At 38.8% G+C, this 12,731-nt stretch overlaps 1 protein-coding gene across 1 annotated transcript in view; it reads right to left on the bottom strand.

Annotated features, from left to right (window-relative positions):
- myo6b (myosin VIb) overlaps nucleotides 1-12,731 on the bottom strand; it is a 35,313-nt gene that overhangs the window by 11,661 nt on the left and 10,921 nt on the right. Inside the window, exons 12-25 of the mRNA XM_083923681.1 lie at nucleotides 11,733-11,913; nucleotides 10,534-10,678; nucleotides 8,958-9,115; nucleotides 8,497-8,588; nucleotides 8,022-8,094; nucleotides 6,244-6,371; nucleotides 5,287-5,382; nucleotides 4,799-4,969; nucleotides 3,755-3,793; nucleotides 3,552-3,645; nucleotides 2,533-2,663; nucleotides 1,978-2,055; nucleotides 1,754-1,883; nucleotides 285-375 (exon numbers count right to left, since the gene is read on the bottom strand). Of these exons, the coding sequence (XP_083779807.1) occupies nucleotides 285-375; nucleotides 1,754-1,883; nucleotides 1,978-2,055; nucleotides 2,533-2,663; nucleotides 3,552-3,645; nucleotides 3,755-3,793; nucleotides 4,799-4,969; nucleotides 5,287-5,382; nucleotides 6,244-6,371; nucleotides 8,022-8,094; nucleotides 8,497-8,588; nucleotides 8,958-9,115; nucleotides 10,534-10,678; nucleotides 11,733-11,913 (1,607 nt within the window). The remainder of the gene's footprint in view (nucleotides 1-284; nucleotides 376-1,753; nucleotides 1,884-1,977; nucleotides 2,056-2,532; nucleotides 2,664-3,551; nucleotides 3,646-3,754; nucleotides 3,794-4,798; nucleotides 4,970-5,286; nucleotides 5,383-6,243; nucleotides 6,372-8,021; nucleotides 8,095-8,496; nucleotides 8,589-8,957; nucleotides 9,116-10,533; nucleotides 10,679-11,732; nucleotides 11,914-12,731) is intronic.

Raw genomic sequence — 12,731 nt, forward strand, 5'->3', positions numbered from 1 at the left:
CAAGAGCCATTTTTCCCAGATGTAACCCAACACAGCAAGCCAGTGAAACATCACTTCTCCACAGATGACTTTCTAGATTGGTTTGAACTCCTAAATGCACAATATGGGAAACCCACCAAGCGTGAATCAGTTTAAATAAAAAACATAAGAGATCACAGGGTGAAAAAAAATCAGATAGCAAAGGACACAAACAGAAAGACAGTAAAAATGATAAACATGTGTGTGTGTGTGTGTGTGAATCTTTTTGTACGTGTGTTTGGCACAAGAACCAGGAGGAGACTCACCGTGGCTTATGCTTTCTCTTACACAACCACATGCGGACAGTCTTCTGAATCTTAATGCAGGCCAGTGCTCTGTAACTCATCTTGTTCCGAACTGTAAAAGATGAGGAAAAAGATGACTTTAAAGTAAGATATTAAACTTATAGTGGTGGCCTGTCATCTCTGCAATGGCTCTCTAAACAGATGACGCATATGTTCTTCAATGCACAGAGATGCTCATCTACAAAAACCAAAAGGTATTCCATGGAAATAGCTCAGCAATGTCCTTCTTAGATTAAAAAATTATCTAAAACATTGCAGTGAGAAAGGTTAAGCTTAGAAAATGTTACAGCTATGTATAAACTACTATAATGGATAATAGTGACCAGGCACAAAAACAACAAGTGCAGAGTATTGTATGTAGACTTATAATGCTTTCTCTTTCTCTCTATCACACACACACGCACGCACGCGCACACACACACACACACACACACACACACACACACACACACACACACACACACACACACACACACACACACACACACACACACACACACACACACACACACACACACACACACACACACACACACACACACACACACACACACACACACACACACACACACACACACACACACACACACACACACACACACGCACACACGCACACACACACACACACACACACACACACACACACACACACGCACACACACACACACGCACACACACACACAAATTAAACTGCGATAAGGTGAAGTGTTGAAGGAAATAAATGACCAGGACCCGGGACATACATTTCCTCAGGTCATTTTTGCAAGAAATTTGTGGCCAAGCAGAGACAGTGTGTTCCGTTATAACTCTAAAGTAATTTCATTTGATGCTTTTACACAAATAAGCAGAAGCCTGCCTGCACTTTGTTAAATGGTGGGAATCAATAACTTGGCACAGAGTGTAATGGTTCAAGGAACTGCTTTTAGAGTACTATTACATTGCTAGAGGCTGCTTCTTTCAATATTCAGAATGAATGGAAAAGCATGAAATATGATTTAGTATAGCTATCAGAGTTATATAATCAAATGTGAGGAAATGACAAAGCATCTTATACATAGTTCACTGGAAAGTCAAATAGCTTTACTAACGAAAATAGCTTGTGCTACTGGCCTTTCTTCAATTGTTCTTTTTTATTCAGTTGCAGTTTTTCTGTAGAAGTCTGATATGATTTTGATATGGGGGCATATTGGAGACTGCAATGTTTTTATTACCAAAATGATGATTACATATTTTCTTCAATGTCCTGACCAAGTGAAGTAAATTATCTCAATCCAAGTAAAATATGCTTAATATAAGTTTAGCCATTAGAGAAATGACTAGGCAGAGAGACAATCTAACTCCCGCCTGAGCTATACTGCAGATACTTGTATTGAGGCTGCTTGTGTTCCCCTTCACATCACAAGCTCTGATGTTCAGTGGATTCAACCCACGTTTGATGACAGACAGGCTGCACCACTGGACCTTCTTCCAGAGGCTGCACAACAACCACTGGTTGACTTTCTTCAGCAGCTCTGCGAGGTGGTCTGGATCAGACTTCATGATCTGGTCAAACTCAGCAAACTGATGAACACAGACACAAAAACACAAATCAAGCACGTTCTGCACAATGACCTGTAACATTAATGCATAAACGATTCAGTTGACTTCTCTATACCTTTCCGGGGCGGAAGAACACTCTGGTCAATCCAAACTTGAAGTCATTGTCATTTAGTCCGAGAGCTTTGAACAAAGCCTGCAGAGGTACAAATTCACATTTAGTGTGTATACGTATGTAACTAATAATGTGGAGGAAATAAACAGTCCATGTTAGTTAATCGTTAATCGTTCCAAAATGGGTCGGCGTGGCTAAAGTCTTTCTTTTTTTACCCCCCTGGTAAGCAATTCTTACCTTTCTGGCATGTCGCACAGCAATTAGTAAAAATCTGGACATTTGAACATAAACAACTCCGCCTCCCTCCAAAGTCCCATTATCTTCCCCCTGCCTGACCTCTGACGCAGACTTTTATCAGAAATATATCAGAATTGAATATTGATTCAATTTACATTTTAGTGTACAATAGGCTAATTAGGAGCATTTTAAGATTACAAAAGATAAGTGTAAAAATGCCAGGAAGGTAACAATTGCTTTAAACAGATAACATCTAAAACCAACATTACACTTCGGACTTTCATGGTGAATAGGAAAACTATTACTTTTCTGTAATCCCACCTTGCAGAAGAGTCGTGGATTCAGGCGTGTGAGCTTGTCCGGCATATACTGTTTATACATGTTGTAGAGCTCATGGAAAGGAGCTCTGGAGGGGAAACCCCCCTGCATCAGGTCCAACACAGACACCATTCCTAATCAAGAAAAACACAAAAACAAATTAACAAAGTTTTGACATATTAAGGGCTATTGAAGAGAAGCATGACTACCTGCAGAAGAACAATACACTGTAAAATGTGCACATTCTAACAAAGGAACATTATGAGCTTAAATGCTAAAATCTGTTTATTTGCAGACAGCACACACTATTCTGTAATATCTCTGACAAGTACCTTATCAATATCTAATGTGTGTGTTTGTGTGTGTGTGCAAGTGAGGATAACTCCATATCTACTGGAGAAGGGCACTACATGATGTCACCACATCACAAAGGCTGTCGTAGGATCATATTCATTTTGTGCATCAATTAAAGTAACAATATGCACTGACATCAAAATACATCATTTAGTTTTACGTTTTGATTAGAAAAGAATGAAGAAAATACAGATTTCCACTTCCATTAGTGTTGGTGCAACATTTATAAAAACATCCAAATGGTCTAATGTGATAAGAAAACAAGGACAAACTGCACTGAAATATAGTACAAGTCAAATCCTCCTGTTGTTTTAATAATTTCATAATTTAACCTTTGTGGGAACCAGTGGGAAGAAATGTTCCTTTACATATCCTGCTTGCCTTTAAGACTGGAGCCTTTACTTTTTGCGGAAAAGTCCAATATTCAGTCCATTGCCTATTGTGGATATAATATTTACTATATATCATAAGTTATTTCAGTATTATTGCACATCTCCTCTATCCGATGAATACACTGTAAGTGGAGTCAATCTGCACTGCTTTCAGTTGAGCCCCGCTGGGTGAATATATTCTTAATATATCTACCTCCTAAAAATTTTAAATTATGACCACAAGAAATCTTTTAAAATTCTAAAGTAAATTTTTGCCCATATTGTATTTGTTCCTACCCGAGCACTGCAGCTGTGAGAGAATCAGAGCTCCTTCAAACTTGTGGCTGACCATTTTCAGGTTGGGTTTCACACAGCGGATGAAACTTGATCCCTATGCACACAAATATTAACACCGTAAGTACTTATTGATTCTGAGCAGGAAAAAAAAACTTTTACTAGAAAATATACAATGAAACAAATAGAAGTAATACATTACTCACGGTACTGCGAAGCTTTTCCAGCAGCAGGTTCAGCTGAGTCTGTGTGTGTGCAAGCAGACGAAAGGAAACGTTACATGATTTGTTTTTAATGTTTGTGATGAGGGCGGCCCATACAGACATTTCATATGAGGTAGTCGTGACACATTTATATATCAGGTTTCAAATGGTAGAAAATGAAGACAACTAGTCCCGCATTTCCTCTCCATGTAACACATTCTAGCTAAAACATTAAAGGGCTTTTTTTATACACACGCATCATCTTTCTGCTTGAGTCCATGTCTGGTACATTTGTGATGAAAGCAAAAAGGCTACATTAGTGAAAAAGAAACCTAGGCATATGCTTATTTTGGTTGCTGATGCAACATGAGAGATACAGTGTTTCATTCTTTCTTTTGATTTTTTCTCCATTCCCCCTTTTCTACACTCTATTATACCTCAAGCTGACTTTATCCAGCTTTATCCACCAAGGACGGTTTTCTCAGAGGAAAGAGGTGGGAGACTGGAGGAAAAACTAAGAGAGTGGAACCCCAAATAGGGAGGAGAAAATGGGATTGGAAGAAGAGAGGCGCAAAGTTACAGAACAGGTCCAGAGATTAGAGTTAGAAAAGTCTGAAAAGAAGCAGAAAAGATAAAAGAGTATTTTGATCCATCTTACAACAGTACTGAGGCAAATTAGCGTATTTCAAATAGCACATCTACATGACTGCATCTACATATATCAAATTAAATTGTTTCTATGTGTCATCTTTAATGTGGATCGACTACTGTACAGTTGGGCAAAAAAATGTATCTATTAAAATTAAATAGAGCTATTTGAAATATAATATACATTGTTGACAATAAAATAAGTTAGAGTCTACAGTAGGTCAAAATATGAGTGAGGATTTATCATTCATATAAAAAAAATTAATTGTATTTTCTTATCGTTATTTGTGATAGTTAAATTCAGAAAAACTATTATAAACTAGGTTTTAATCAATTGTATTTCTGTTCAGCGACTTTGTTTAACAATCAGTGATGATAAACTTTAACAAAAGCTCTGACCTTGAACTTGTTGCCAACGCTGATGAAGCCAAGTTTGCCAGCCTTCTGCTTGGAGTCTTTGTTGGTGATGGAGTTTTCAAACAGTTCACGAACAAATTTGTCCTTGGATTCAGACACTAAGCTCTCCAGGGACATGTGGAGCGCATCATTATTCTTCTCGACAAACCGAGTCTGTGGACAATTGCATACCTTTATGTAGCATGCCTTTATACAGATGTAGAAAATGCAAAGACAAACGAAAAATACCCCAACCTCTGCAGCATACAACACATGACCATAGCAACTTATTTATAACTGTTAGTGAAGTATGATGACATTTGTAACCGGGGCAACCAATGTGTAAGAGCTAGAACAATTAGTCAATTAGTTGATTTTGATAATTGATAAATCATTAAAGATTATCAGCAAGCCAAAGCAAGTTATTTAAAGACATCACCTTGGGCCCAACCCTAACACCCCTATGAAATAAGATCTGTGTTAAGAATTACCGTTTCATAGCAGACCGCTCCAGCAAAGTGCCTGATGATAAAACCCTCATCATCGCGAAGATTCCTGTGAATGGTCAACTTTGACTTCCTAGGAACCTAAGAGGGAGAGGAAAAAAGCAATTAATATTTAATGACAGAGATAAACACATAACTATCACAATCACCACACCACACTACTATTGAATGAGGAGGGCTGGTTTGGAGAATTATACTTTTGGAACCATCAAGTGCAGTCACATTCAGTTAAAAGCCAGACATTATGTAATAAATATTCCCAAAAACTCTGTACAGGGTAATTTGTAGTTGTGTAACATGTTTTCTTGCAAGGAAATAATAACTGCAGGCAGACAAATTCATCTTATCTGGTTCAAGTATTATAATGGACCCCAAAAATACATTACCAAAAACACTTCAGGATAAAAAAAACAAATGTAGCACTTAGTATCTTTAAGCCCCATTAGCCTCATCAGTGAGGGGAAACATAATAAATTATTATATTATATTAATAAGTTATTATTTAAGAGTGAAAACTGTATAGCAGAAATGTTAAGTTAAGGCATATTCAAGCAATTCAGATTTAGATTAATGTCTTTCACCCTACTAAATGAATAGAACAGCCTCTCCTGCAGCACAGTGTGGCTGCAGCCAAATCTTAAGCTTGAATTGGTGTCAAGGCTACATTTCTAAAAGGATTTCATGCTTGCAGAGATACAGGCAGGGTGACGAACAATAGCGACAATGACAGAGACAGAGGGAGGGATTGGGAGTGTGCGTCATTCACAAAACTGCTGTTATAAACAGGCAGAGTAAAAATGATCACAATGACAAAACCAGTGTGCAGTTACATCGCTGCCTAGTCTCACAAAAGAACTATGTGCACAAAGAAAGAAAATAATAGCAGAATAAAAAAACTAGTGGAAGACGAAATAGGAGGGAGAGGCAAAGACGCCATCTGACCGTCAGTCTGAAGTGCTCTTTATGCTTGCTGTGAACAGCCAGTGCAAAGTGTTGGTCACTGGGCTGAGGGAGACGGTTCTCTTCATCCAAAATGTCCAGGACTCCCACCAGCTTTGCCTCCACTAGGTCTGAAAACAACAAATATATGTGTATCAGCAACACTATTATGATTTATGTGTGAGTCCAGCTCTACAATGTACAGGGAAGCAGCAGTATCTGATAAAATAAGCATCCTAATGCCTACAATGCCAAGTTGGTAAAACCCTTCTTCTCAATATGTCCAACTTGGTAAAATTTTAAGGACAACAACAACAAAAGACATAAATCTTTACTAAGGTGTGTGTGTGTGTGTGTGTGTGTGTGTGTGTGTGGGGGGGGGGGGGGGGGGGGGGGGGCAGTAGAAATTGATGTTATAAAAGCACACTGATCCGATATTAATATTGGGCTGACACTGATTCAAATAGCTGAATCAGGTATCGGTGTCAATAGGGCAGAGCTTTTCCAGTACATTATGTACTGGAATCTTAATTCCTGTTTAAGGTTTTGACCAATTTGTTGCTGCATATAAAAGGGTTATTCTTGAATTGTAATTCCTGCCAAGAAGTTTCCGACACACATTATTTATTACATTTTATTGAAGAAATGTAGGAAAGCAATTTTTTACTCAAGCCTGAGGTTGCCTTACAATTAAAAAAAAAGATCCCAGTCACTTCCACACAGTGACACATACAGCTTATTAAACACTGGTAATGGATCTGTACTCAGTATCGGCTAATACAGAAAGCCCAGATATCGGTGTCAAGACTGAAAAAGTTGGATCCGTGCATCCCCATAATAAAAGCACTAAACATTGAGTTTATGAGTCTGACATTTATCTGAAAAAGTTTACTGTTTCTGGTTGTGAATATTCAAGGCACAAAACATGTTCATCAGGATGCTCATTTAGCTATATATCTGAATTATTCATGCAGCATGCTTTTTGGAATATAATCTAATAGCCAAGGACCTCAGATTTTTTTTTTTTTTGCATGAACAAGCACCTGTGCATGAATCCTGAAGATGGATGAGTGAATTAATTGCCAACCCAAATGGTCATTTGCAAGTCATAAATGTTATTCACGGCTGTCAGTTAACCTTGCACCTGAATAATCACAGCCTTTGAAATACAAATCAAACTGCGTCACATTGGTACACTGACTATTCTGTGCCATTAATGTGAGGATTCACTTGAGGACAGACACAACAAAAACAACGGGGTGTTATTTCGCCGGCTTCCCTTTGCACAAAAGAGGCCATAAAACCCACAAATACTCATTACGCTTGCTCCCTTCAGACACACGGATATGCCATCTCCTTGGATAATGAGAAGTTGGTATTTTTGTACCCATGACAGGTGTATTTCCTCTGCTCTGATGAGTAACCCACAGCACAAGGAATGGTCCAAATGAATGCCATGTGGGTGGGATGATGTTACACTTGGACCAACCTCAGTGCTGCGTGGGCTAAACAGAACGCCACATGTTTTAAGTAATCAATAACACACAGTCCAGCACCTGTAAATCTTTGACCAGCTCGATTCATCTTATGAGCTTATCATTCCTGCATTGTGTTTTTTTTTTACTTTTATTTTGTAGTATTCAATGATGAGATACTTTTTTTTTATTTTCAACTGTGTCATTTTCAAGGGAACGTTTCAGATGTTTTTCACAACGGGAAGCTGCAGTGATTTTCGGATCAACAGAGTTCATGGAAGGAAGTTGACATACTGCAGAACTTACCTATGCAGTCCTGGTTGTCAACATAATGCACCTCATTCACTCCCAGGCCTTCCCTTTGATACAGCTCTTGCTCCTGCACAGACAAGGCCGATAGTCAAAACTAAAATAGATTCTGAAATGTGTCTCATATCAGGATAAACAAAAAAAGCAAACAAAAAAAAACCATCAAACTGACAATACACAATTCACATAATGAGAAAGAGGCTTAAACCAGAAGATCACAGGAGAGAAACACGCCTCATCATGTCCCTTGAGAAATTAGCATTCAAATGAGAGAGCGCAGGAGAGATGGACGGAAGGAAAATACAAGTGAGAAAACAGACGAGGGACAGAGAAGCTCACTGTGCCAACCACCTCCTCTTGGCTCTTGAAAGAGTCAGTGAGTTTAGCTTGTGAGTGACATGACGTGGCAGGATTCCCAGGATAAAGAAGTATACCACACCAGATCACGTTAAGCCGCACCCGGCTCACCCACCTCTTTCAGAATACGCTCGTTGAAGAACTGCTGCAGTTTCTCATTGCAGTAATTGATACAGAACTGCTCAAAGCTGTTGTGTTCAAAATACTCTAAGAAGAGAGGGGGAAAAAACAGAAGGAAAATCAAATATTACAACTAATTTTCCAAAATGAATGTTTTTCTGTGTTAATTATGCAGTCAGGGGAAATTAATTTTCAAGCAAGAGCCCTGATAATCAAGTGTGTGTGTATGCATTAGGGTACTTATATTAAGAAACATGCTGCACAGACAAGTATCTCTTTAGTAGACAGAATTATAAACAAACCAATGAAAAACAAATTGCAAAATGCAATCAATCTGGTTGCAGGAACCCATATTTTCAGTTTGTCCGTGATGGTATCATGGAGCTAAATCCACATATTGTATTGAGTTTAATTAAAACTTCCACATTTCATCAAACACTAACTGCATTTCATTACCGAACCCAGCGATGTCCAACACCCCTATGAAGTTGGAAGAAGTCTTGAAGGGGAAGCACTGGTTTACTCGTTTGACCACATGATCGAAGAGGCGGCTGTACACTGCTTTAGCCAGGGCATCGCGGGCATTGTTTGCTTGTTCCACCTTTAGAGGCACCCTGAAAAGACGCATAGAAGTGGGGCAGTGAGAGACAGTCCGAAACTGGGACATGCTCATCTCTTATTGAACCTATCTCTTTTTTTTTTTTCCTAATCAACCCACATTTTATCTGGCAGCAAAACTTTGTTGCACACTAAGCTGTGTTGAGTTTTTGCCACATTGTCCCCCTTTTGATCCGTCAGGTGAAAATGAGGGTTTCTGAGCCAAAGATGCAGTATTAAAACTAAAATATGAACCTTGAACCCCACTTAAATCTCTAATGGTGCTTTAACACAATTTTTTTTTTTATTATTTAGAGGGGTTGACTGTATGGGCAAAGAGCAGCTCCACAGGGACCCAGAGTTCAACTCACCTGTCCCAGCAGCAATGAGGGTGAATTTCAAATGAAAAAGATTAGATAGATTGTCACACACTTTCTTCTTTTAATATTCCATCTGCCAGACCATATAGGAAAAAAAGAAAAAACCCCTCATCCATTACAAAGAGGAATCGTCCACCTATGCTAAGGCTAAGATGGCCCATTCAGCCAGATAATAGGCCATCAAGTGTTAATTGCAGTAACACTAGAAAAAGCACATAAGATCCTTACAATTTATCTCCGTAACAGACATTTTTATCCATTGCAATGTTTCAAACGAGTACTAGTTAGAGCCACAGTCATCCCTGATACGGTCACATCCACCACCCCCCCGATAACCCTCAACCTCCCGGGGGTAGGGTGGATGTGTCTGGGGCTTAATGACAAAGCCCCCCCCCCCCCCCCCACACCCACTCCCCCACCTGCTCCCCAGACAGCAGGCCTTTACTGTACTGCAGACATGCTCGCCTGCCTCCTCACATACAGGCTGCATTATTTATGTGGAGAAAACACTTCCAGGCCAGGCCAGCATCTGGAACTCCTGAAATATTAATCTTTCAAACCTAGCCCCATCATTCAAACACCACATCATCACCAAAGTCCACAGAAGCAGTGCCAATAATGCAACACATTCTCTTCTTAACCTGCAAGAAATCACAACACAGCATGCAGGAGTACACTTTACCTCAGCAAATATCCTCAATAATACCTCAGCATTTGTGTCAATGTGTCTTTGAAGTGAGTAATTTAGACAGAGAAAGAGAGCACTTGGCTGCAAGAAATAATAAGATCTATCACTTTTTATAATAGGACCATAAAATAAAAGACTTAATTCAGTAGTCATAGTGTTAAAGATCACCTTAAGACTTTCCAGGATAATACCAATAAGTGCAGCAAAAACTGTCTCACCACTCCCCATTTCAATTTAACTCTAGTAGGTTCATCATTATTCACTGCCTTCACCGGTTAAGTTGTCATTAACTATGAAAGGTACTTCTGGAGGAACAAAAAAAACTACAAAGTTTCAAATCTTTGAAGAGCTTTGCTGTTGTTCTTACTTGATAACTGTTCCTTTGGCGCCCCCTGCTGTCGTGAGCATGACCCTGGTTGTGAGGCTGACACGCAAATCAGCCTGGTCCAGACCCAGCAGATCGGCACAGTACTCCAGAGACTGACCTGACTGATTCTTCAGGATACAACCACCTGAAACGCACAGTGAGACACATGCCTTAAAAAATAATCCTACTACAATCTGAGGTTCTGAAGATAATTTTATTCTCCTTGTATGAGTCATACTTCCTAAATTCCTCCCACAATGGGGACACAACTACAAAGCTACAAAAAGATTCTTGGTCCCAGCCAAAAATAAGCAGAAATACATCTTATCGTCAATGGTGGGAGAAAGAAGGGTGAAATCTTTTTAGCCGTGAATCAACAGCATCATAGAGCTAGTATTGAGGCACAGTTGGTATAAGGTACAGCATACAAGAACAGAAGTGAAGGAGAAACTTCAGAAAACTGCACTCAAGAAAATCTTAAGTAAAGTATGCATATTTAATCCACATAGACTTTGATTGTAGAGACGCAGAGAGAGAATGAGCCAGAAAAACAGAGAGAGATCATGGTAACCAGGGTAACACAGGTTCTCTTTATCACCATTTGAAATGTAAATGGTGATGACATCCAAGGACAGCAAAAATCTATTCTCAGGGAGGGTAAAGCAAGGGACAATTGGTGAGCCTGGAAAGTTGTCCAGGAGGAAATGTGCACAGTATATTGAATTGTAAGTATTTTATGAATTTGCAACTGCTCTATGCATGATTACTGAGAACTTTAAACCATGTATTCTTCAATATTTGACACTGATCTTACACTCACACAACTGTGGAATTGTATGTTCTCGCATTTATTGAAAAAAACAAAAGCTATTTGATTTTTGATTAATTTCAATGGGCTGCATTTTCAGTTCATACAGATTTGATAATTAATGGTCATTAACCCCTGTTTTTTGAGTACTGTAGGTCTTTTAAAGGAAGAATCCTCTGAAATAAAACTTTTTTTTTTATTCCTGGCGGCAGAAAACCTGAAAAAGAAGACCTTGGGGGTTTGCATGAACAGTGATTAGTGTGTGTCTGAAAACAAAACAAAATTGTGCAACACAAAAACAAATACCAAAAAGATCCTCCAAAATGTTGAGAACCTCACAGATTAATATAAAAGTAAAAGTAAATATGTGTAACTGTGGTATCTGTCTAACCTGAGGAGCTCCCTGTTTCTTCAAAGTCAATGTTGCCCAGATGCAGAACGCCAGCAACCACCCTGAACAGGTCCAGCTTCTCAGTGTCGTCCAGCCCGATCTTCTTCATGGCCACGCACATCCTGTTGAAGTCGCCCTGGTCGTCAAGGAGAGGGTCCTTAAGAGCGCCTACCTTAAGATGCTACAAAACACGAGGGTGTCAGAAAAAGTAGAGATCAGAAGAGAGGCAAGCAATGTGTGAGAATTCAATTAAAATCATGATTTACTCAACCACGAATGAAAATCTATGTTCTATATTTTAGCAATTTAATTGAAGTGTTCATAAATATTGAGTAAATCCGATTTTAAATTGAATTGGAGGGCACCCAGCAGCATAAACTAACCACCAGCAGCACACAGCAAGCATTATGAACTAAGGGTGCTCTGCTACATTAGCCTTGTCTTCAAATGTCTTGACACGCACTGTATTTATCCTATTAAAAAAAAGAGCCAATGTAATATCTAGAAATAGCTAAAGGATGATAAAAGCCAAAAAAAAACGGCATGCGGTGTAAAATGTCACTGGAAAAGTACACGTTAATATTTATTAGGAATCAAGACTAATCATGCAGTGATAATTAACAAGGGCTTCACAATTATTACTGAATGTATACATTTATTGTATACTACTGATTATACTGTAATATAACAAACCATTTATAGTTGTTGCATTGAGTGGCACAACATGCATCATTTATGTGTTGACTATTTAAAAAAACATCAATCTTTAATAATCTGTGAACTGTGATAAGTATAAGATTGTGCAGCCCTGTGTTGTATGACTGAAAAAAGTAGATAAATAAAAGAGAGAGCAAACATCCACTGTGTTGTATTGTATAGTACTGTATCCAAGCACAATCCAGGTCCCAACCCCACAGAACCTCGCAGGCACATGCAGACAAAGAGGAAGCATGCAACCTAATTTCCTGTTTGCACGACAAACAGCAGCCTGAAAAAACT

The sequence above is a fragment of the Echiichthys vipera genome (assembly GCF_963691815.1).
Source record: "Echiichthys vipera genome assembly, chromosome: 12".
NCBI classification, from domain to species: Eukaryota; Metazoa; Chordata; class Actinopteri; order Perciformes; family Trachinidae; genus Echiichthys; species Echiichthys vipera.